This window comes from Pagrus major, chromosome 17 (genome assembly GCF_040436345.1).
Source record: "Pagrus major chromosome 17, Pma_NU_1.0".
Lineage (NCBI taxonomy): Eukaryota > Metazoa > Chordata > Actinopteri > Spariformes > Sparidae > Pagrus > Pagrus major.
The window spans coordinates 6,598,494-6,624,459 of NC_133231.1; the positions used below are offsets into that span (position 1 = coordinate 6,598,494).

The 25,966-nt window shown below is 42.3% G+C and overlaps 2 protein-coding genes across 2 annotated transcripts; both read right to left on the reverse strand.

Annotated features, from left to right (window-relative positions):
- Positions 1-269: 269 nt before the first annotated feature.
- On the reverse strand, positions 270-13,586 carry faxcb (failed axon connections homolog, metaxin like GST domain containing b). Its single transcript, XM_073485861.1, has 6 exons — positions 13,327-13,586; positions 8,323-8,458; positions 7,430-7,626; positions 3,052-3,269; positions 1,123-1,239; positions 270-592 (listed from the first exon to the last, which is right to left on the reverse strand). Exons 1-6 carry the CDS (start codon positions 13,584-13,586, stop codon positions 270-272), a joined length of 1,251 nt encoding a protein of 416 aa, XP_073341962.1.
- A 3,176-nt stretch (positions 13,587-16,762) lies between these two features.
- Positions 16,763-25,404, reverse strand: coq3 (coenzyme Q3 methyltransferase). The gene is made up of 6 exons (XM_073486101.1): positions 25,112-25,404; positions 24,002-24,139; positions 21,278-21,377; positions 18,960-19,226; positions 18,016-18,175; positions 16,763-17,309 (listed from the first exon to the last, which is right to left on the reverse strand). The coding sequence occupies exons 1-6, from the start codon at positions 25,288-25,290 to the stop codon at positions 17,134-17,136; spliced, it is 1,020 nt and encodes a 339-aa protein (XP_073342202.1). The 5' UTR covers positions 25,291-25,404; the 3' UTR covers positions 16,763-17,133.
- Positions 25,405-25,966: the final 562 nt, after the last annotated feature.

Here is a 25,966-nt window from a genome sequence, read left to right on the forward strand (position 1 = left end):
CAGTTCTGACGTTACAGGAGGGGACAAACCATACAGTAGCATGTGTGTTATGAGGTTCAGTTTGAATGCTCTGCATATTAATACCCAGTCTCATCTGAAGGGTGCATCATTTGGAGTATTGAGGGTGGAGGGGCTGGAATAGTTTCTTCAGCTGTGAGAGCTTTTGTCTGGCTCACCTGTCCAGACTGCCAAGCTATCAAGCTAACCGACACAACTTTTCCCGCCTCCTGTCAGTCTCAATCTATCAGCCAATCAAGGCCATTCTCAGGTCAAACCTCCAGGTCGGGCATTAAGTCTTCCTTTAGCTGAATGTCATTGTCAGATCCCGTGCCCACGTCCGAGTCAAAGAGCGAGTGGTCAGAGTCGGGAGAGTGTGTGTGCGTGTGTCCGCCGGCTGAGTTGCTGCTGCCGTCGCTGTCTTCCAGAGTGTCAGTCCTGGAGAAGAGGCCAAAGTCCAGCAGACCTGTAGGGGAGCCGCCGCTGCTGGTCTCACTGTCTCCGTCATAGTAAAGATCCTCCACCTCCACAAACCACTCGGGCCAGAATCTCCTCCGCATCCGCTCGCAGAACATGGCCAAGTTGATCAGCTCTCCTGTAAAGACATCAGACAGAGCAGGTTCAGATGAGCAAGCTTTACCAGGTACAGAGGAAACCAGCAGGAGACATTTTGAGTCTGATACAGTGGCAGACAATACATCTGGGAAACTTTGCAAGACACAATTTGTGTTATCCCTTCATTATGAGCCCTTTCATAACAAATTACTTATCAAACTGACAACAGAGAGCCTTCATTTGTGACTTTACAAGCTCTGATTTTGCTCTCTGAAAAGATAAGAGACTCAAGTGTCTCCTACTCTGTGCAAAATATGAAAGCAACATTCAAAGCCTGTGTCAGCTACACTGCATTGCAGTAGAATATCGCTGCCATCTAGTGGCTGTAATAGACAAATACATCTACAAACCAGCAAGGAAAACTGTAGATGACAATGTATGTTATGCTCAGATACTGCAAGAGTATCTACAGTAACCATACAGTAATTTAATTCATGTGTTTAATTCATTTAATTTCTTATTAGAATATTCTGTTTCACTCATATCCGAGTCCTTTACAGACGCACTGACCTTTGATGAGTTGCTCTGGCCGTGTCCCCGGCAGAGTCCACATAGCCTGGGCCAGATGCCCAAACACTGTGGCGTCTAAAGTGGAAATCTTAGAGCCCATGAAGTACTTCTTATCTCCTACAGGACAGAGAATAAAAAGCAATTTGAAGTTTACTTCAGAGAGAATATTTCAGTTTACTTTTAAAAACATTTTCTTAAATGAACAAATATGGAAATAAACAAGCTAATGGTGGTTAACTGGAAATAAAAACCCTGTTTTGGTAACCAAAATAAGTTCTATCAATACTCTAATGCAGTGGTTCCCCATGTCTTTACTGCCAGATGCAGCCCTGCAGCCCTCTCAGATGAAGTCAAGTTTTATATAGTTTAATTTCCTGCCACTGCCTCTTGAAGTGGCAGAAGCTGGATCCTTGAATCATTTATCCATGACTTTTAGCTAACTGTCTCAACTGTTTATGCGCTACTCATTATTTCAACTGATGTTCCACTACTTTCAGAGAACTATTTGAGCCATTTAGCTATTACTTTTAGCTAACTATTTAAAAATCAAATCTGCCTCACAATCTTCCAATGTAGCCCCTGGCTACTGCAGAAGTACCCCAGGGATACTAGTGCCCCTGGTTGGGAGTCTCTTCTAATGCTTTAGAAAGGAAAACATTACCCCCCCCACACTGAAATGTAATCTATTATCATTTTTTTGATAAAAACTTGTAACCAATGTTAATTAAAGAGAAAAGAAATTAAACATGTGTGGCCTTTAATACAATTTATGCTAAATCAATTATCTTCTCCTTCCTGGTCCCTTCAGAGAATACACTTCAAAATAAGTTCACTTCATACTGAAGCTGGTACAGCTGCACTTTTGGCAGCAGCAACAGCTTTTACATTCACATTCCCGGCACTTGACTGTGGAACAGCAGAACATTAAAAGACTATCTTTATGTTTGCAGAGTGAACTGATGCTTTCACTCTGGGAGGAACTTTCCGTTTTACAACAACTGGTCGTCAGTTGAAACGGCACAAACAGATCGATGAGCATTACTTTTGTTTCCAGCTTCCGACTCTTTGTTTCCATCTGACAACACTCACACTGATATTGTATCCCTGTGGCTGACATCCACAACTTTCCCAGTTTTCATTCATGTCTCATATACCTCAGTACGAACACAGAGGTAATATGTCCTGTATGGATATATACGGTTATACATAAACCAAATAAACTGTATGAATGAATCTTTAGTATATCATCTGAAAGGAAATTAAACACATTTATATGCTACTTAATATATAAGATATATAAGATTATGTCTTCTCATGCCAGGATAAGGTTTATTAGTTTGCATATGCATTCTGTAATAATTTATCAGGGTCTATTAGTCTTTAACTGTAATTCCTAATTGGACAACATTAGCCTGCCAGCGCCATCAAACGATTTTCATGTTGGTCATTATGGCCTGGCAACGCTGTAACAAATTATCTTGACGCAGATGTCGCTTCAACATCACTCATATTAACACTTCCTATGTCTGACTGGACAGATGAGCTTTTCTTCAGGCCGTCACTGTTTTTACTGCTGATTTAAAGGCAACACAAAGCAACTCGTCTGGAAATGTTGGTACATTTCTCCACAACCATCCGAGTTTCTGAATATATTTGGAACTGGTTAGAAACAAAACAAAACTCTTTCCACTAATGGTTTTGGGATTTGTAGTAACAAATGCATGTAATTCTATTATCCTACATAAAAAATCTGGTAGCTCTGTTATCACATTATATAACAGAGTAATCCCTCGTAGGTTGCCGCTCATAAATTTGATGAGGAAAGTGTTCGTCCTAATGGAAATACATTTTAATGGCAAAGGTTTGGAGAAGAGGCATTAAGAATGCTCATCCACACACACACACACACACACACAGTCCTCTGCGTACCCAGCAGTGTGGCCAGCGTCCTCATGTCCTTCTCCATCAGGGCGTAGACCTCCTCCTTAGAGAAGCGTCCGATGCCGTGGCCGTACATCTCCCTGCGCACCATGCTGCCGTTCAGGTGGCTCAGCAGCCACTTCAGAGTGTCGCTCAGAGGGCCGCTCATCGCCAGGAGCTTCTGAGTTTCCTCCAGGTTGTCCACCCACTGACAGTAGGCTATCGTCCTGAGAGAACACACACAGGAGGCGACATCATGTTATCACTGGTTACCTTCCTGTGTCAGAGAAGGAATGGGTCAATCACAGATCATATTTTTCTCTTCGTGTCTGAAAGCTCTGTAAAGTATCTCTCCATTATATTACAGTAATCAGTAATACCTTTATTTGCCCAGTACTTATATCTATAATCCATGCAAAATGTTTTCAATTCTGTGTCATGTGCAGCCCATCACAGTTATATCACTCTGACACCTGTCTGGAGTGGTCTTTCTCATCTTGTTGCTCTTCCTCAGGTCTCGATTAAGATCCAATGGTTCCTAATAGAGCTTGACCAATACTCAATCCTTGGGGTCCATGCTAAAACAGCTATTAGTGAGTAAAAAATACCAATATACACACATTTTTTCCAATGAGCCTTCAAATGTGATTTAACTATAGACTTCTTTGTCTAAAATGACATCAGCATTTCTGCATTATAATCCACAGAAATAAACCACTATTTAGTTTATTTGAATTTTGTTCCGGCGACTCACTACATCGAAAACGGCCTTCTGACAGCCGCACCAATCCTCTGCATACTACAGCATCATGAGCATCTGCTCTAAAGAGATGCAAACCTACTTGTTACAAAAGAAAAACACTGAATTTTGACTTATCTGACTGATCTGATTAATGTTAGAAGACTGGAATCCCACTGTTTGGCCAGTAGCTCACCTTGTTGTACCAGATCTACCAAGACACCTTCACTCTTCGTCACTACTGCCTCCTTTAAATGTTACTTAGTTCAATGCCTAAAGTCTGCAGCCAGTTCAGTTCTCGTTCTGGCAGAACTTTCCTTGTTTTGTGTCGACCTCAGTAAAGATCTATAAAACATGGATGTCAGATATCATGCATGTTTTCTGTTCACTGCACATCGTCAAAAAAGGTGTCGAAAAGCTCTAATCCAAGGCTATTTATAGCAACATATAATGATATGCATTGTCCCACTGGGCAAATCTGTTTTCAGCCAATCTGCCTCTGTGATTTAAGCAGCACGTGAATGGACAGCTCTACCAGTTCACATCAGGGAACTCACCACTTACAGGTCCTTTTCTGGGCAGTGAAGAACATGGATTATAAACCATCAATCATCATTTGTAAAACGTCTGTCAATATACAACTCATATGCTGCTAAACTGCCCCGTTGCTTGGCCTAAATTAGTGTTACTGTTGTCCTGTTTGTCATATCTGTCTCTGCTAGAGTCTGTTTTGTAATTTGCTCTGCTTCTACTATTGCCCATATCTTTTTTTTTTGCTTTTAACGTAACTGACATCGTGACTGCTGTTTTAAACTTGTTTTGTGATTTCAGTGACTGACTGAAAACCAGCTAATTCTGGCATATTTACCGTACTGTTTCTTATTACGCACCGCCCCAGAGAAATAAACTGAATAAGAAAAAGGAAGTTATGGATACTAAAATCAATTCTTTTTGCCAGCAGACTACTCCTTATCGGTAATTTCAGTTCTGTAGTGTCAACAATAAGACTTTTTCATCAGGGATCCAGCCTGCGTCCTGTTGCAAACAAAGCTTTGTGTCCACTGGCAATTAACCTCGTCCCAATCAATAAAAGTGCACCGCCGCATCCGTCCCACTGCCCATTTATTAGCTGTCAGCTCTCAACCGGCTGCCAGAGGACAACATCAGATATTCAGCCCTTGAAACTGTCCGGCTGCTGTTATGCACAAGAGGAAATGCTCGGAGTCTGTCGCTGCCTCTCGTACAGAAACAGGTCGGAGGAGAAAAGGTGACTGTGCACACGTCCGAGAAATACCATTCCAGATTTGGATTAAAAACTGCTGAACAAAAGCATACACTTATTGCTGCAGCGCATGGATTCAGACTCCCTCTTGCTTGTGTAAGGAAGCCCGGGCAGCTACGTGAGCCGTCCTGACGTCAAGTAGAGATTTGTCTCACAGCAGCAGACAGACAGATCCGATGTGTCTGTATGCAAACAAGCCTGACTCAAAGCCTCAAATCCCTCTCTAGCTCAGCTTCTATTGAGCTGCATCTCCTCCTTTGTGACCATAATAGATTTAATATAGGAAACCAATAAGAGACGATTGTTTTACCTGCATTTATCTAATTAAAATACGCAAGAGCGACTGTCTCTGATGTAGGATTCATTCATCGTCCACTCTGCTCTGTTGATGTTTTTCCAGGCCAGCTGTCTGTGCGTGTAGACACTAACAAGATTAAACTTTATCCTTACACACTTGCACTTTCTCACACCAGCTCATCAATACAGACTGAGCTTCTGCCTCAGCTCGTCTGAAAGCCTTGGAGCCTCATGTCAAGTTTCTGGTGGTAGTGGCTAACCCACGAGCTGTGATATGACTGTAAAGGAGCCTGTGCCTCCAGCCTGCAGTCCTGTGGATCACTCTAGATGACCGGTCGCTCAATATAAATTGAATTAGAGCATCTGGCCCATACGACCTCTGGGAGTGGTGACTGCACAGTGGCCACACGCTACTTCCTGTTACACTGAGAATTACATTTGAGTCTTGGAAATAATTAAGTAAGACACAAATCTCACAGATTGCTGCTACAACAAAATAAAACATGCATCAAGACCAGATCTGCTGAATTGAAATAGATTTTAAGATGTTTCATGACTTATTCAAGAGGCTTCTTCAGTGGATTTTTCAGTATACTTCCTTTGTTTCCAGATTTGGAAAAAAAAAGGTTTGAATACAAAAACCCTGATTAGCAGAATAAAATATCAATTTAAGATATAGCCAATCACTGTGAGGTAGACAGGGGAGCAACAACCATGCATGTATTTATGAAGTGGATCAGAGGAACATGCTCTGTTTTCTTTGGTGATTTCTGCGCCGACAAGGTGCAAGCTGCACCCAAATCTGGTTGGAGAAATGGATGTATTAAGGAAAAATGACTGGCGCATAAGAGAGTCTCCTACTTACATGACATCATCAAACATTAACTGTATTTTTTCAGTTAAAAAGTGACCCATTCTCACTACATTTGATCCATTGTAAACCTATAACTAATAATTCATGTGAATTCTCAGATAGCAATGGTGGACAGCACAAGGCACAGAGTCGCTTGTTCTTCAGTTTCCTGTTATCTTATTTTTATAGCAGCATCAGTCAGAAGGGCGGGTGGGAAACTGTGTATGTATGACCTCACCATCAGTTGCTGCCGCTGGCCTGTAGCTCTAGAGCTCCTTAAAAGAGCAACAAGCCGCCACACTGCCCTTCCCTGACATAAATAATTCAATCAATAGGTCTATATGTGGGTCTAAACATGGAGCAGGGCGGGTGGAGGAGCGGTGAAAGGCGAGAAAGGAGGAATGGAGGGAGGACGTAGGTTACATGAATGACCCTTAAAGCTTTGGAGAAATGTCACATCTATATTTGACCCTATTACAACATTTCTAAACAGAGAGGTCACACATGTCACATCTTTTTAAATGCTCTTTCTTAATGGATAAAAAGCCTTAAATGTTCAAAGTTTAGTTCAAAATGTCTCCTGACATTATTAAATAGAGGAGAATGGGCCCTGTCACATTGGATCAAACAGTGTTAGATCAGTGTGTGTGTGTGTGTGTGTGAGGGAGGTGGATATGCGGAAGATGGATGGAGCTTTTAGGTAATGGAAAACACTCGGAGCCTCTCTGGGCGTGGGAGGAGTGGTAAACGATTTCCTAGCAGCAGCGTGTTTCTCACCCAGAGTGACTCACCACAGCGAAGGATGGCTGATAACCCAACGCTGATGGTAAGGGTTGTTTCAGACTGGGCCAGAAGGCATACATATAATGATCTTTAAGTAAGAAAATTAAAACAGGAAGAGCTTAAGACTCAACGTGTCTTTTTTTAGCTGTTAAAAGCGATTTTCACTGAGATCTGTGTGGGTGGTTTCTGATACAGCTTAGCACTGGGCTTATGCGTTAAAGCATGTATCTAAATATGTATATGTGAATTAAATTGTGCATATTCAAGTCAGTAAATGCGTAATTTTAGCCCTCATGCAGAACAGTTAGATTTGGTCCTTGTATTCTTTAAAATCAGCTCAAAGTTGTTGTCTTTTCCATTAGAAATCACTGGAGACTGGGACAAGATTAGAACCAAACGTTCTAACAGGTTCCCAAACACAGCTGTGACTCACCAGTAGAGGTGTTCCTCGACCATTTTGGTGACAGCTCGGGACACGGCTCTCTCCTGCGGGGTGAGGTTCTTGTTGAGGTTGACGCCCAGCTTCTCCTCCAGGAAGTCCACGATGAACTCGGACCCTGACGCCTGCTCGTGGTTGTACTCCATCCAGGGCATCTTACCCTGCGGCGACAGCTTCCCATCGAAGTAGTTCTGCAGAGACAAAGTGCTCTGTGTGAGAATATGCAGCCAGGAGAGCCGGGGAATTGAACCAGCGACCTTCCAATTACGACCCACTCTACCTACTGAGCCACAGCCGCTTTCTGCTGCACAGTCTCTCCTTGTTGTTCAAAATCTGTCAAGCCACCTTTACTCTAGTCAGTTCAACCTCCTTTAAGTTTTATTTAGTTAGTTCAATACCTAAAATCTGTGGCAAGTTCATTCCTCATTCTGGAAGGATTCTTCTTGTTTTGTTTGAAAGATCTGTACAATTCCTCGAAGTCCAATATTACGCATGTTGTCTGTTCACTACACTTGGGTACTCAAAAACTACATTAGACACAGTTTTTTCACAATAAATCCAAGACATTTTTTTAGCTAAATATGATTAGAAGCCATAACTTCAGCAGCATTAGCCTACTTGTCATTAACCAAGAGAATTATGATTGTATAAACATTGAGCAGTTAGCATTAGCATGAGCAGTCATGACTGATGAACAGGCAACATAACAGACTAACAGCTACACAAACTCACGTTTCACCAACACAAACAAGACACTGAAGGCTGTTTGAGCAGCTGGTGATCTCTGGGAAGTGTAGTTGAAAAACACCCCAGTGAGGAGCACGTGAGGGTCCTCTCTTGTATCTCTGTGTGTTTAATGAGCTGTGTGACAGTGTGCAGAGCGTCACCTGGTAGGGCAGGTCCACCATGCGCAGGTACGTCTCTATCTTGAGGCAGAAGGGTGAGAGGCTGGGCACGCCGTTCTTTGGCCTGGAGAACTGATGGAGGATGATGGCGTCTTTAGAGTCCAACTCCTGCTCCTTCCTGTACAGATGGAGACAACAAGATCTTCAGTAAGTAAACAGTGGCTTTTGGGACGAGTCTCCTGTATGAGAAAAACAGACTTTATGGTGTTAAAACCAGACTTTACTGCATCTGCCACTTTAGATAAAAAGACATTAATGTGACAACAATAATATTTGCTTTTGAGGAATTATCTGACTGACAAGAAGTAAAATGCAAAAGCTTTTTGTTTCCTTTGACGGATTTTCTCAATCTATCAATGTTGTGTTTCATGCTTTTTAGGAACAAACAGCATCAAAAGGCTGATTGTTCAGGGAGGAATATAAGCTTTGATATTTTTTAATTATGTCTGGACGCCAGCAGGAACAACAGCAAATGGAGCACTGACACAAACGAAATGGTATCAGTTGATTCAAATATGAAATTGTCACAAATGTGAGTGAGAGCGACCTGTATTAATACCTGCTTTCTAGGTCAGTCAGAGATGTGGGATAAACACAACAGGAAGCAGGACTTGCTGTTCGCTCTAACAAACCTTCCTGGGAGGAGAAGGTCGCACCTGTAGTTTATTATAGCGCGGTGACACAGCAGAGAGTCCCTGTGTCCCCGAGCTCTGCTTTTTTAAACCCACCCACCGGCAGCATGCACGCTTGTATTTTCAGCGACTGCGGGGGCTTCACTTCATTAACTTTCAGACAACAGCTTTGTGCAGCAGACCTACATTCTGTTGTCCTGGTTGAACTCTATGAAGAAAAAAAATCAATCCTGTTAATCTGCAGAGCTCAGTGGTTCACAGGGTGTTTATTTTGTAATATGTTAATGAATTCATATGTGTGCTTGTTCATGTTAAGCTAAGTTTAGGTAACCGATGGTATTATATTAACAGTAAGTGTTTAAGGGCAGATTGTCATTCGAACTGAGTCAAACTGAGTTCACGTGGAAAATACTGCTGACACTGATCTTCTGTATCTCTCCAGCTAAGCCGAGCGGCATCAGGAGCTTCTGTTAGAACTGAAATGATTGACTAAATAAATGAGTCATCACGCTGCTCCAAGCTACATCAAACACACTGCTGGACATTTCCCAGCGCTCGTCTGCAGACACACTGAGTGCCTGCTGTCCAAACACAAACAGTTATAAACTGTTCTACTGATGGGCTTTTTTTCTGCCTGTGATCCTGGACTCCTGTGAATGTGAGGTCCTGTTATTGGTGCCGATGTGTAAAAGTATTATTATCACCAGGGCAACATGCACTAGGTGAGTAATGTTTGACTTTGATTTATTTTAGACATTGATCATTTAAGATCTCATTTAAAACAATAAAAAAGGTAACATTTTTTGACATGAAATCAGATTACAAACCAACACTGATGTTTCTTTCCATGTCCTGTGTATTTCATTTACCTTCAGTTTGTTAGAATTAACATCAAGAGGGATGTAAAATAGGTCTCATACAAAACAAACAAACGAAAAGAAATCCAACATTGAAATAGACTGCACTATTTTCCTGATCATTACATGGGAACTTTATTTATTACCATTTTTAATATACTATTATATTACTACATACTACATCATTCAATACTTTAAGGGTAACAGCACCAATTTTGCACATTAAAGTGTGATTACAGGTATTTGGGATAACTATTGTGGAAAAAGTAGTGTGAAGCCTTTTGTGGCTCCAGAGGAAGCTCCATGTAATCCGATAAACTGCCTCCAGTGATGTCACTTTGTGGCTAAATTGCATTGTGGGTAATGTAGGCAGCACTATTACCCACAAAGAAAATGAATTACGAAAAACTGACTTGATTTTTACTTGACACTGTCCTCTTACATCTCGAGAATATGACCTGTGATTTATGAAGGCAGGGGCACATCTGTAGCAACAACTGAGTCGGTCAGGTGTGTATGGGGGGGATTCAAAACTGTGGCTTTACCACTTGATCACTACTGCCCAGACTCCAAATGACATCACCAACATCAAGCTGAAGTGGATATACAGTCTATGGTCTCAGTTTCTCACCAGCTGTTATTAAAGCAGCACACAGGAAGTGGTAAAAGCAGACTTTACACACCAGCATCAGCTTCATTTTGCGAGCAGACAGATCCTGTCTGGTCTGATTAGCATCTCTTTTATCACTGCCTCTTTAAGTCTGAATAATTTATTATATCTGTACAGGCGCTGGCAGTATGTGCTCTACTTTTTATATAATTTAATCTTATTTCCTATTTATAAATAATACAATCAGTTGTGAAGGTATTAGCTACAGGTAGATAAAAATGCTGCAGTCTAATACAACAGCCCTGCATTAACCCACTTTCATGAAGATTCAGTTTTTATTATAATTGTCTAAGAGAGGAAGATGTATTTAGTTCCTATCCAAATGACAACCTCCGTAAAGTTGAATCAACACAAATGACCATAAAGTTGAATCAACACCTCTTTGGGCTGTAACACGACTGGGTTAGATCTGTTGAGCTGTGCAAAAGGCCTCTGCTTAAAGATATGAATGAGAAGACACAGTTGGACTGCCCCTTTAATGTTATTTCTGCTCCTTTAAACTCAGTGTTCTGTTCAGAAAAGTGTTTCACCTGCCTTTCAATCTGATTTTGAACTGATGACATGTTTCAGAAGTTGGCTACAGTAAATGACACATTACTGTTTCAGATTTTCATATCCTCTATACATATATGTGAGTTGTGTTGGCTGTACTGTACATGCAGCACGACCCTCCCAAATCCAGAATCAGTCGATGAGGTTGTTCATAAGAGGTCTAACAGAGAGTCTGACCTCTCTGGGGTCAGGTAATATTTAATCAAACATAAACAAGAACACTGTACATACCATATAACACTACCTGTCTTTGTCTGTTAATGACTTTTGTGTCAAAAATGTATATATATTTGTTCATACACTGCCCGTATAACATATAAAACATGAAATACTTTCTTATTTGGTGTAATAATAACAGTTCTTTATGATGTTTTCCATGAACGTGCCGGCCCAGTTTGTCGCGAAGGGAAGGGTTTCTTCTTCAGTACTTTCACATACATATTGGGCTTTAATACAGCCAGATTAGAAGTGTGTTTGTTGTTTTCTAACAATTTACATTTACTAATATTACCTCTTCTGATGGAGCAGTGGGATCTGGAAGAAAATAAGCAGTCAAGCCAACGTCAACGACACACATGCTGACGTAGATTGGGTCTATTTGTTTGTTTGTTTACGGTGGTGGCTGTTTTTCACATGAAACTCAGTTGATATTTAATTATTATCAATAGGTGTCGGCCAGATTACAGAACCTGTGTGATACAATATCGTTTAATAGCACCATAAACTACATCCTACATCACGAAGTCAACCCTCGGCAGAATAAATGTGGGCAGTGTACGTTTTCTGCAACTTTGTTGAACTTTACATTTTATGTTGTGACAAAGCTCTTCTGTTGCTCTGGATAGATTTAGGCACAAATACCACTTGGTCAGGGTTTGGAAGAGATCATGTTTTAGCTTAAAATACCTGTTTCCTCAAAACTATCCTGTGATGCCATGCTATACATGTTGAAACACCAGTGACTCCACCACCATCCCCCCCACCTCCTGATATGACAGTTCATAAGGTCATAAACACGTCATGTCAACATGATATGACACATTTTGTGGAAATGTAAATATGGTATGTAGCCTGTGACACGTACAAATGTGAACTTGGAAGTGGTTTTCCAACATTTAATCCTGGCGACTGGACTGTATAAAGTTGAACCAACACCACATGAGGAGGCGGTTTACCGTAAAAAATGTTGTATTAGACTGCATTAGTTTTAGTCAGGTGTGTGTGTACAGTATGTGAAGTATGAACTCTTAACCGTGTCTCTGTCCTGTCTCGTGTTGCTGAAACTCTTCCAAGTCTTGTAAGTCACTGTCCACAGTCACATGGTGCTGAACCCTTTCCAAATCCCTGTGCAGTCTGCTCTAAGTCTCTCTGTCCACTGCAGCATTATGTCTGATCTGTCCTGTATCCTCCTTTTATGTCTCTGCCCATTGAAATGCAGCTGAAGCCTCCCTGCAGAGCTGCTTCAAAAGCTCTACGAACACTCTCACAGAGGGGACGCGGAGGATAGTAGCGGGCTGCTGTGGAGGAGCTGCTCTGCTGCCAGTGTCACATGGCAGGAACAGATGATGCCGGCAGGCTGCGGGTCCAGCCTCAGTAGCCCGCACGTGATCCGGCAGCAGCGCTCCTGCACGAAACGCAACGTTACAGATTACCAGAGGGGGGAGGAGGGAGGGGGGTGAAAGTGGAAACTACCAGGCCACTGTTACAGGATGTACTTAGATTCCGGCACCGGCCCAAAATAATCCCTCTATTGACAGACACGCATTTCCTGCACTGCACAGTCCTGAGATAATCACGATTAGGCCTCCATGGACCGGTCGCATCTCACTCAGCCGCCTCCGTCACAGCTGTGTGCAGATGTTAGGTGTGTTCTTTGGGTTCATTAAAGGTCGCAGTGGCTCCGCAGCGCCTGAGGAGCGCTTCCTTTAGACACGCTCAGGTGCCGCCGAGGCGGGCACGAGAGCTGGCACACGAGCGGACGCGTGACTTTTCTTTTATTTATTTTTTATTTTTTTCTCCTCCCATCTAGAGTCGTGTCCTTGGGAGGAGGAAAACACGGACTGAAACCTCAGCAAGCACCGCGAGATCTGCACAGAAATCACATCTTATGGAAGGGCTCCCATATACATCCATTCATTGTTTGATCACAGCCCGGTCCAATGACACCGTCAGTCACTGGCAGAGGGTGTGATTAACAACTAGACCCGCAGCTCTGAGGGTAAATAAAGAGGAATAAAGTGGTGGTGAGAAACAGAGCAGAGCTGCCCATCCCTACCTGATGGCGAGCAGTTCATGCAGTAGGTAGGCTGCAGCAGCCAGCAGCGCCCCCCCGGTGATGTACAGGGTCTTCTTCCACCAGGAGTCCGAGCCCAGGGCCGACATGATGCCTCCGTAGTCCTGTAAAGGGAAGGTGATGATATAGCCATACAAAGACTGCTGCTGCTCAGAGCCGCACAGCCCGAGGGGCAGGCTGTGATTCCGCCCGAGTTCAACCACACACGGCCGGGAAGAGGCGAAGCCAGCAGCCCAGTACATCCTCCCCTCCCTCCGGTTACAGCCACCCGGCGTCCTCCCTGCTGCAGTCCCCGTTAGGCTTCATCTAAACGCCCGGCGGGTTGTCTACGGCATGTCGGCGGCGGGGCTCAAATTTCTCCAGATAATCTGAAGGAGTAAACATCTCGGCTCCCCCTCCCCAGGACGATGCTCAGCAGCACCAGGCTCGCCTTCCTTTGCAGGTTTCAGAGCATCATCAAGCTAATCAAGAGTACAACACATCGACTTCCGGTCACAGATTTAAAAAATAAATGTCACTGATGAGGTCGTATTGCAATTTTAATCTGATGATTTTTATGTTCTGTAAACACGCCACCAATAATATTAACACTTCACACTGTTTCAGAGACATTTTATGTAAGTAGGCTGATGAAAACGTGTCACATCTGCTGAGCTGTACATTCAGATTCCAGCATAAACAGATAATTAACTAATTAAAAAAATAATGAAAGCATAAAAGGTCACTTTAATTATTTTTCTACTTATTCTTATTAGGACTGAAACTAACTATAATTCTAATGATCAACTAATCAACCAATTGTTTTTCGGATCAACTGTTTTCTCTCTGTCAGATGTCACAAATGTCACAATTTCCCAGGGCCAACAGTGGCACATTCATATTATTTGTTTTGTCGTAGGCAAAAGAAAAGCAGGCGATCACATTTGAGAAGCTGGAGCCAGACCATGGACCGGCTGCTTTGCTTGGAAAATGACTTAATTATCAGAAATTGATGATGATTAATTCTCTGTTGATCAACTTAGTGACTCATTATTTCTGCTTTAAATGTCAAATTTTGTTCAAGTCAGTTGTTGCCAGCAACGGCACCTGTGTCCATGATGCCTGAGACATTCATTTATACTATATAAAACTTATGTTTTTGGTCAGGCACATTATACATTTTGTATTAACGCCCTATGTTGTCCTGAGTCTCTGCAGGTCTTTCACACAGCTTTGTACAGACATCTTGTTATATTTGAGCATGAAAGCTCATTTTTTCGACCATGGACATCTGACAGAAATAGAAGAAAGAGGAGGACACATAGTGAAAGTTGTGGAGAGAGCTAATAACGACTGGACTTTCAATTATGGCAGCGATACACATTAGGATTGTGGAAGAAAACAGGAGTAACGGCTCAGTTAGCCGTTACTTGTCTGGACTTGGAGCTCAAAGTTGTATTATGAGAAGGGACAGGCAAGGGCTAGCTGGTTAGCATGCTAACTTCAGCAGCATTAAACAGATGTCTTTGACATAGCACCATAATTATTATATCTTCACATTCTGTTGATAATTTCAGTTAATTTTGGAATATTTTAAATTCTTAAGTGGCCTATTGCACCTTTAATGTCACTCGGTGTAATTGAGGAGCGATAAAATAAAGTTGGAAAAACCTGGACCTTGATTTGAAATTCATTTTTCATTTCTTTTAACAAAAATCTTATCGCATTACTTTAATAGTATTACATTTACATGGCTGCATTACTAAAAGAAACAGCCAACTGATCAGCAGTCTGAACAAAAATAATACCGTTCAAAAGCTAAAGACTTTTATTTTCCAGGCGAGCTCGGGTCAACATCCGGTGTGTGGACGCTAAACTGCGGCGGCTTGACGCAGCGGGCCTATTGTCTGCTCCAGTGGAGGAGTCACCCCGCCCTGACGAGCCTCCCGCATCCCGGAGAAAGCAGTGGCTCGCCGTGAGGAGCACAGTGTCTATTGGCCAGCAGCGCTACATGACGACAGGTCTGTGTGTTATATATAGTTTAACTACAGGCTGCTCCACCTACAGGAGGTCTGCTGCAGCCTGGAGCGGCTATTTGTTTACATTAGTAGACTTAAAGCAGCTCAAACTAACATGTGTCTGACAAAAAATCTTAAGTATTCTTTTAAAATAACTGTAATCGTGTTACAATAAACTGTGGGAATATACTCAGTTAAAAGCGATGCAGAAAACAGTTGATTCTAACTGAGCTGCTGCGCTCAGAGCAGGTGACAGATCACCTGCAGGTCCAGACTGAGGTCACACAGTGCGCACAGGTAAACACAGGTAAGCACAGGCAGGGTGTGATGCGTACTCACTCTGGCACAACTTCGGAAGTGTATGAAGACGTTCATCTTGACGGCTGAGTCCACCGGCTGTATGTTGGGTCTGCCTGTCGAGCATGCCGAGAGGAGGACGGAGACAGCTTGGAGGAAAAGCAGATTTGGGTGAAGGTCCTGCAGCTTACATCACCGGTGAAATCCTCCCGTCCGCTGCCGGCCAACAGGTGACTGTCTGCTGTGTTTTAAGCAGAACAAGCTGAACTAAATGGTCTGAGTTAAGTCCATGGCGCGGTGATGAGCGTTAAAGTCCTCCCTGCAGCCATGGCTACTGCAAGTTAGGAGTGCGTTCCCGCGGATTGAGGGAGCGCGCATTAGAGCAGGAGCGTTTGTTATTGAAGCCAGCTGAACTAGTGTGGGGAAAAAGAGTGCACTGCAGGCACCGTGCAGCCAAATGTGAAGTGTGTGGCAGCCCTCAGGGCTGTCCCGTGTCCCTTATTATATATACAACACAGTGGTTATCATTTAGAGCTGCAGAGATTCATTATTTTGATAATGAAATAATTCATTTGGGTAATTTTTTGGGTTGTGGACAAAACAAGACATTTGAGGACGTCATCTGGGGCATTTCTCACCATTTTCTGATTTTTTTTTAGACCCAACAACTTCTTGCTCAATCAAGAAAATTATAAAAACAATTAATATAATCGTCAGTCATCATCAATTGTATAGTCCTTTGAATTTGATCATTTCTACACAGTGAAATGAAAATCTTTGGTTTGCTGGGACCCACTAAACCGCTCCAGAACCCCTTTAGTCCCAAGATGCTATTTTTTGCATCAGAGAAATGATCATCTCGGCTTGCACTTACAGTCTGGTTATTAGTCTCTTTAAGAACGCCATGCAAGCATGACTTCCCCTCTGCCACGGGCCTGATTTGTATTATATAATACTTCCACATGAGATATAGTAATCATCCCAGAGGATGTGACTGTCTCATCCGCGTGTGTGGACACATGAGTTTCTAAAAACGCTCTCCAGTGAGCAGCAGAGACCCACGTGAAATCATGTTGGTTGTGTTGTCAGCGGCCAAATAAATCAGACTTTTCACTCTTCAGGAATGCAGCTGATGAAAGGAGCATTTTAATCGAGGAAATGGCAAATCACAAAATACTCAAGGTTAAATATAAAGCTGATTCAGTACGGTGTATACTGAAAATGATGAATATGAATGTTATGTAACTCTGCTGCGAGGGATTACAGGATATACAGATGCTTCGTACGGCTCACAGAACATTTCTTAAACAGCCTGTAACAACACAATGCAATCTGATTCTGAGGGCAAACCAGCAGCTACAGTTCATCTCTAACTCTGTCTCCAGGCTGTTTGTCCCTTTCCTTCAATAATCTCAGTCTTCCACAGGCAAGTTAGGACTCCACACATCTGCACTGATGGTTTTCTATGTTCTGACTTGTTCTCCGGTTGTTCGGCTCAGCTGTGTGTGGCTGCAGTGTCCTCCTCTGGGTGGGAGCCGCTCTCCGCAGCCTGCTCGTCTCTCACTTTGACAGCGTGGAGGGCGTAGTTGATGGCGGTGCTGTTAGTCCAGCTCCAGGCTCCTGACACCGGGTTATACAGCATTCCCTGGACAGACTGCACTGAGAAACCGTCTGAGAGTGGGTGAAAGGGATACAGAGGGTTAGAAGAAGAAAAAGCATGACAGCAACACAAACTCTCCACAAATTTTTCTTTCTTAAATACCTGTTATATAATAATTTCAAATCAATTCTTGCCACTCAGAATGAGTTAGTTAGTGACTGGGAGAGTCTTTTTTTAATTAAAGAAATCTCTCCAAAACTATTAAAGGTTAAGTTCACCCAAAAAATGAGAATTCAGTTAGAAAATTCAGTAAGTTTCTTAATCCACAACACCATTTGGGATCCCGGGGCTTCTGGCGACTTGGATTACACCATTATGGAGCCATTTCATATTTTTATTTTGACATTTTAAAACAAGTCCCCATCTACTTCAGTTGTTTAGGAGAATGCTGCAACACTGTTTTGCTGTGAAGCTCCAGAAATGTTTTGTGGACTATGAAACTTCACCTGACTTTCCATCAGCCAGGGGGTGAGTAGATCATGACTGAATTTTGATTTCTGGGTGAACTGATCCTTTAAATGTCATGTGAACATGTAACATGTACATGAAAAATATGTTTATTAATTTACATGTTAAATTTGTATCTGCTGAAAAGACTGGATTGTTCAACCAGGCCTTGTAAATGGAGTGAAACATCTTTCAGAGTGAGCCAGTGTTGTGTATCGTTTACTATGGAAACCACTCTCATCCCGTCATATAGATATTAGAGGGGCTTACTGGACTCCAGGAGGCGCTCCAGCTCTACTGGGCTGATGAACTTCTCCCAGTCGTGCGTCCCGCTGGGAACGATGCGCAGCAGTTGCTCGGCTACAACAATACCCAGCGCGTACGACAGGTTGGTTTTATTAATAGTAGTGATGAAGAGTGAGCCGCCTGGCTGCAGAGAGAGAAAAGGAACAGTTTCACTTTATTAAGTATTAAAGTACCACAGTATTTACAGGAAGTATTGCTTCAGAATACGCATTTGACGATGACAACACATCCCTGAAGGTACTAGGTGCACAAGCACAGTTCGACCTGGGTCATTTGGGTATTTATAGAATGGATTTAGAGCTTTCCGTGTACGAGACAGGAGAGAAACGATGCCAAATCTCAAGGTTCAACCTCGGTCAAGATTAAACAACTTGGAAGGAGAGTGGAAAAGATGGAAAATAAAAAGAGCCAGAGTGCAGTTCTGCTTTAAATTGAATCCAAACAAAACAAGAATTCATGTTTAAGCCTCCCTACATAGACGCCCTGAAGCAAAATACATTTGAAAGGTTGTTTGAGTAAAAAAAAAAAAACAGAAGAGAGAGATTTGGGCCAGAGAGAGAGAGAAAGAGAGAGAGAGAGAGAGAGAGAGAGACAGTCCAGTCGTGCCTAAACCAAATGCAGAGGTATTAAGAGAGGAGGATCCTCTGGTCCACTGACCCAGGAGATCAGCTGCTCTCAGTATTGATTTACCGCTTTCACTAAAGCTTGTCAACGTTCAATGTGACTTATAAAAACACATGCTAACCTCTCCCCAGAGACACACAACAGATGCAAACACAACAAACAGGAACGAAATCACCATAAGCACATTAGCATACGCTCAGATGAACACACAGACACGTACTGTACATGAGATAACAGCTGGAGGCAAACACACACACACACACACACAGTATCCCAGGACACACCTTCAGCACGTGGCTGCAGCAGAAGGCGAATGTTTCCAGGTCGGCCAGATGTTCCACCACCTCGGACGCCACGATCGCATCGAACTGGCCCGCCCCCTGCTCCTCCTCTCCTCCCTTCTCCTCCGCAGAGAGCTCCTCCAGAGTGCAGGCCCGGTAGCAGACCGCGTCGCGAAGGTCCGGGTCATAAGACGAATGCAGCTGGGCTGTGCCGATGCTGTCCTCTACTGGATCTATACCCAACACACTGGCTCCCAGGCGACCCAGGGGCTTGTAAAGGACAAGGAGGAGGGAGGAGAGAAGTCACACCTGGATCTACTGTGTCAAGTTTTAAAAAATGCTTTACAGAGCAAAACTTCACTATCAATTTCATTCCACATTGTAGAAAACTGTCTTCAGCTTCACCACACAGTGTTACAAACAATACAAGCTGATGGGGACACTCTGCTTTTTATCTTTTTATTGTCTCTAACTGTGTTTATTGTACAATTTTCTTGTATGTGAAAACCTAAAATAAATTCTGATTTTGGTCATGACTTTCATTCCTGTGAGTATTTTCTTTTGTTTGGGCGTAAACATAGCTGATTGTAACTTTGTATGTTTTTTTAATAGTACATTAACATGGATGGATGTAAAAGAGTTTTGGTGGAGGTTGAGTTTGAGGAAGAAAACAATTCATAAAATTTAAAGGAACAGGTGAATATGGTACATTTTAAACTCATAGTTATCACCACTAAACTTCCCCAGTTGATTACTTACATTAAGACAATTATTTTTTGTATTACAAGCTTTTTGAAAATGTATGATTAAATACATAAATGACACGTTATCTACTTAAAACTTCACTAATTTGCACTCATTCCCAGAGCAGAAATATAAACATTGGTTAACGCCAGGTTCAAAACTTTCATTTTGTTGCCATATAACCTTTATCAAAGGTTTGTTCAAAGGGAATTTTTGGGGAATCTCTTTTTATCACTCTACAAATCAGAATATACTGTCATAGCATACAGCCATTAAAAAAAATCACCATGATTTTAGGAAAATGTGAGATAAATCTATGAAATGGGTGAAGTATGAAGTGGACAGGGACATTTCTGGCTGAGAATATGAGAAAAAAAACTCTTTCTGAGAAAACAGCCTTGAAAAGAAAATTACATTTTCAGACAAAAAAGGTGAATAGGGTATAAAATTAACCAATAAATATCACCATGACTGAAGTTTTCTGATATTTTCTGTTTAAATATGCAAACAACATTATCTAATTAAATATGTACTCATGTGCATAAATGTCAAGAACAGAAATCTAAACACCTAAACAACACTTATGTATTATTTTATATAATTCTAAAATATATTCTGGATGTTTTGTTTCCTCTAGTATGAAAGATTTGTTATAGAAGCAAAATAGTGCAGAATCTAAAAGTTGACCAGTGCATGAACATATGGTGTTTTCACTGTAGTGTCTCCACAAGCAGTGAAAAGTGATCCACAGTTAAGTCCACATTAACTTTTGACTGTATGAATAGTTCTAAAAACATGAAGTGAGTGCAGACAAATGCTTGTAACATAACAAAAAAGGCATTTTAAAGGTGGCAACAGTGTTAAAAGTGGTTGCATGTGAACTACAACGCCCTCTTGTGGACAAAAGCTCAACACACAGGCTTCTGTGGTGAGCTGAGCTTGCTTGCCCAGGGGCCAATCTCCATCCTCCCACAGCTGATCCCTCCTGATGGGAAGGGTTGTTGTGACGAGACGCCCAGAGACACAAGCACAGCCTCAATCTTAACAGACGCTTTTTGCTTTTGTGTGTGTGTGTGTGTGTGTCTGAAAATGACAGCCTGTGTGGCAGAGCCTTATAAATACAGGACCTGATTTTGTCTTCTCAAATCACACAGCTGGTACGTCCTCAGTTCAAATGAAGGCAAAGACAGAGGCGCTGTCCTGGCTGCCCAGCTATCAACACTAACAAACAGATAAACAACTGTAAACGACCGGCTGTCCCATCCACCAAACCGAGACCAGTCAAATCAGAAGGGAACGAGAATTAGGCTGACGTTTAAATGTTTTTCTGGCCACTGGTATGTATGTGAAAGGACGGGCCACTGTAATGCACCGAAAGCAGAATCTTACAGTGCGAAAGACAAAGAAAAGACTCGATGTGATGTGAAAGGTAGCAACTGAAACTATTGGGAGTGAACAGAGAATGTATATGTGAGGGAAAGATATTTTTGACTGCATGTCCTTGTTTGTACTGTGTCGGCATCTTTCTCACCCTCCCACACAGACACGCACACACACACACACACACACACATTTACCTCTGTAAGCAGGCCTCCTCCACAGCCGACATCCAGTACTCTGAGTCCTGCGAGTGGTTTCCCAGGATGACGCGTGTTGTGCACATTCAGCAGATTATCCCTGAACAGGTAAATGAGCAGAAGGTTACATTTCAAAGTCTCTCCCACGAGCACACCTGTCCTCCTCCACCATACATCCATTGTTTTACAGACACTCATTTGAAAGGAGAAGGACTGAGAAAAGATGTGTGTATTCTTAAACAACCACAGCCTGCATAATGCTGCTTAGCATAAGGAGGTTGGAGACCACGAGAACATCCACATTCTGTCACATCTACCCTCATTTCACCATGAGCTCCGGCATCAGCCAGCTAACAAACACAAATATCTTCTGGCTACAAAATTCACCCGCGTTCTCCTTCCTCCCTACCTACCTTCCTTCCTTCCTTGCCTCTCTAACACACAGTCTGATGACTGTCTGCCTCAGGCAGTAAACATGCAGAACAGGCCAAGATCTGGGAATGCATCATCCTCATTAAAGCTCTGCTGGGGTGCAAGAGCCATTTGTGCAAACAGTGAAGGAAAGAAGATAAGGTGTTGGCAGACATCCACCTAACTAGCTCCCAGCCCCACCACAACACAGACAGACACAGACAAAAGCTACTTAGCACACAGTCTGAGGGGAATATCAAGCCATCTGCACAAGATTAACTATTATTATTTATAATAAGATCTATAATTCTATTGATACAAAAATATTCAAATTACTGTTGTAATAAAAATGAAGAGATTTATTTCATTACTTCTACGTGTCATCATCTTTCACTTGAAATCACATTCAGCTGAAAATCCTGACTATATTTCTCAAGGTGAACTTAATGAAGTACAGTATTTTACAATTGCTGCAAGTACTGACGACAGAGTTCCCATGTGCAAAACTGTAACGGCAAGAAAGCCAAACAGACTCAACTTTAAACACACAGTATGTAATTTCTGCTGCTCCTGTTTCTCAATCATAACAATTGAAACAAGGACGTGGTTCGATACCTCTGTGCAGCAGTGTGGGATCACGGCCACAGGGCGCCCCATGTTATAAAACGTTGAGTAAAATTATGGATTTCTCTGTGTTTGTAGAAAACCCAACAAAATATATAACCAAGGTTAAAGTTACTAGTTATTTTTAATCGTGGAAATTTTACATATTATATCTTTAATGCAAAGTGTAAACACTAAAGGCTTATTACCAGGGCCTGCAGACCTCTGAATCTATGCAACATGTGTCTGCATCCTTCCAAATTTGGCTAATGTAGGCATTACAGGGGAGAGCACTGCAACATTAACTGCCAATTTCTTTATTGCAATTGCCATTATTTCAAATGTGTGGCAATTGGGGGAAAGAGAAACAAAGAAGAAGCTTATTTTATCCTTTATGACTGCTGTCAAAATATTGCATTGGATTAAAAAGGTGCAATATGTAAGATGTAGTTAAAAACAATCAGGAATTAGCTACAATTAGCACCAGAATGTGAAGGAATAACAGTTATGACGTTATGAAATCTATGTGTTGTGTTGCAGAGATATCTACTGAAGTTAGCATGCTAATAAGCTAGCCCCGGGCTGTCCTGGTCCAAAGCTCCTGTGCTAGCAGTATAAACATCAACAGTTGTCCAGTGCTGCAAGCTTCTGGACCGGACCACTTGCTGCACGGCTAACTGAGCTAACTAGCTAACTGCAGCTAAGGTTAGCAGCGGTTAGCGGTTACTCTAGTGATATACTGCCTCCTGTTTATTCTAAGTATGAATCCGACATGTGGCCAGTTCTTACAAATTGCACCTTTAAGTGTTTGTTATAGTATTCAATTGTGGTTTAACATGATATACTTTACAGCATTACACTTATCACTTAGCTTGCTGCATCTTAGACGATTAAACTTACAAGCGATTCAATTACTTACGATTGATTTGGTCAACGAAAACACCAACTTTGTGATCGATACAGATCAGAAATAGTAAACAGTGAAGAGCCCTTTATGAATGTATTTAATGTGGAGTAAAGTCGGACTCTAGACTTAATCAGCTGTATTCCTTATCAGTAATGCAGCATGTTCAATAAATAAAATGAAAGCTTTCAAAAGTCAGGATTGGCTGCATCATAGTAAGATTCTGTCGGAGTCTACAAGGTATAGCAGCAACAGTAGCAGTGGTGCTGCTGCGTCTCATTTAGACACACCCTGAGGGCAGACCCATATCAGGCAAATCAGCCCCACTCAGACATACACTGGCACTGGATCTGTCATACTGTCACCATAAACACACATCATCGTCACCACCACCACCAACAGGACCACAGAGGGGGAAGGGGAGAGCGGCATCGGGCTCTTGGCTGGATGGGTAATGTAATGATGTTGTGGGGCCCCTCAAGCAGATCTTATCAATCAAAACAGCCACAGCCCCCAAATCATGCACGTATGTAGCGTCAGGGCGGCTGAAACGCTATTGGCTGAAACTGTGCTGATGTGCGGAGGAATCCTGTCACTTCAGATGTACGTTACTTCAGTGCATCCCTCGTGTTATCTCTGCATTCAAATAGCACAAGGCTGCTTCTCCTCCAGGTTATGTTTTGACACAGTTGCTTGACGCCTCTGCCAGTCAGTCCCGTGTGTTGACAGTGACTTGGGCGTGACATCTTGGCATTTCAAAAAATAGAATGAATATTAAAGTGCATATATTGTGTACAAGCACACACCGTATAAAAGGCACCCTCAGGTCATTCATGGCATGAAGAGCTGCAAATTCTCCCTGTTCATCCCACCACTTGCCGGCCAGTGACTGGAACCTTCTCACCTCATCTGGGTCCACTGTGGTTTGGGAGGCTGACCGCAAACTATGCATGGTGAAAAAAAAAAAGACAGGAACATATCAAGACCAAACATGACATCTGATGCAGGGAAGTACACAACCTTGGAAAAGTTGCTGTATTTAATATGATGCACCACAATCTTCCGGTCTGTGCTTAAATGATTAGTTCCTTTTTTCAACTGGGTTAAGAAAGAAAATACAGAACTTCTGATGAGCAATTAACCATTTCAGTCATTTAAATCTTTCTTTGGACATTTGCTGGTTTTTGCCTCTTAAATTTGATAATGTTCTTCATTTTATACGACTGAATATTACATTTTTGGGGGTCTTGGTTTGCTGTTTGGATAAATCGAACCAACTGAGTGAACTTGATAATAAAGGACATCCTTCTCAATTTAATTAAAGGTGCAATATGTAAGAATTGACATCTTTACACTCAAAACAAATAGGGGGCAGCATATTACCAGAATAACTGCTAGCTGCAGCTTACTGCAGGTATCATTAGCTAGTTAGCTGTGCAACTAGCAGTCTGGACTGGTGGCTCAGAGCAGTGGTGTTGTGTGTTAGCGTTGCTGTTTACACTGCTGGTACAGGAGCTTTGGACCAAGATGGGCTGAGGCTAGATGGTTAGCATGTTATCTTAGTAATACTAGATATCTCTGGAGCACAACACAACGCAACAACGTCAAAACTGTTATGTTGATTATGTCAGTTATATGTTATATGTTTGCTGCTAATATTCCTACACATTGCACCTTTGACACACACAGTTCATTGAAAAGGTATCTGACAGGTTGATTCATAATAGAAACTGTTGTCCTACTGCCAATCTTTCTTAAGCCCAGTAGCCTACATTTCAAAGCCCCCGCCCAGAAAAGATATTTGTGACTTGACACTTTCAGTAGATGGTGGGTGACAAACTGTCCCATTCACAGCTACTTCTACAGATTCAAATTTGACCCTTTCACCCTTGGGTCCACCCCCTTCACTGCTGTACCTGATGTGACAGGGCACGGCATGTTGCTGGGTCTTCAGACAGGCGCTCCTCTGCAGCCACAGTGTCCGTTGTTTACACACCGCAGTCCAGCTGAAGCCGCTCCGGGTCACACCGCACACAGCGCTCCGTTTACGGCTGTACAGCCCGAACATGAGGCGGCCGAACTTATCCCACAACATACTGTCATGACACAGTTGAACAAGCTACGCTAATTTTGTCCACCACATAATTCAGTTTGACCGAGAGTGCTCCCACATTTTCCACTCGGGTAGAAACACGGCACACTTCGGTTCCTACGAGTCAGACACCTGTTGGTTCCCACCAAGGACGTTACATTAAATCGGTTCCGACCGGAAACAAGTGGCTAAATACTTGGGGGGGAAGTTACAGCGATTTAATTGTTCAATAAACGACAAATTAACATTTTAATTATGGGTGTAGGCATGAAAAAAAAATGCTTGGGTTATTGTCACCACCACAGTGGGTGCTGCTTCAACTAGGTCCAGGTTCTACCGAAGTATCAAGTTTTTCATGCTGTACAGTAAACTAAGCCCTCTCAAAGGTTTATAACTGTCCTTTGAGAGTTCATATCACCTTAATAGGTTTTGTGTCCATGAACTCTTTTCTAATGAGAACCTGATTCAGCTGCTTCAAGACCAAATCTACACTGTAGTGAATCAATTCAACAGAAAAACCTTCAGCAGCACTGATGAATGGGATGACATTTTCAAGCATGTAGCCCTTCTGACCGTATGGGTTTTTCTTAACCATACAGCCCTCAGTGTGATTGTGTGTCGACTTATTATGTAACATTATGAATCCTCATCATGCGTTATGTTATGTTTTACTGTTTCA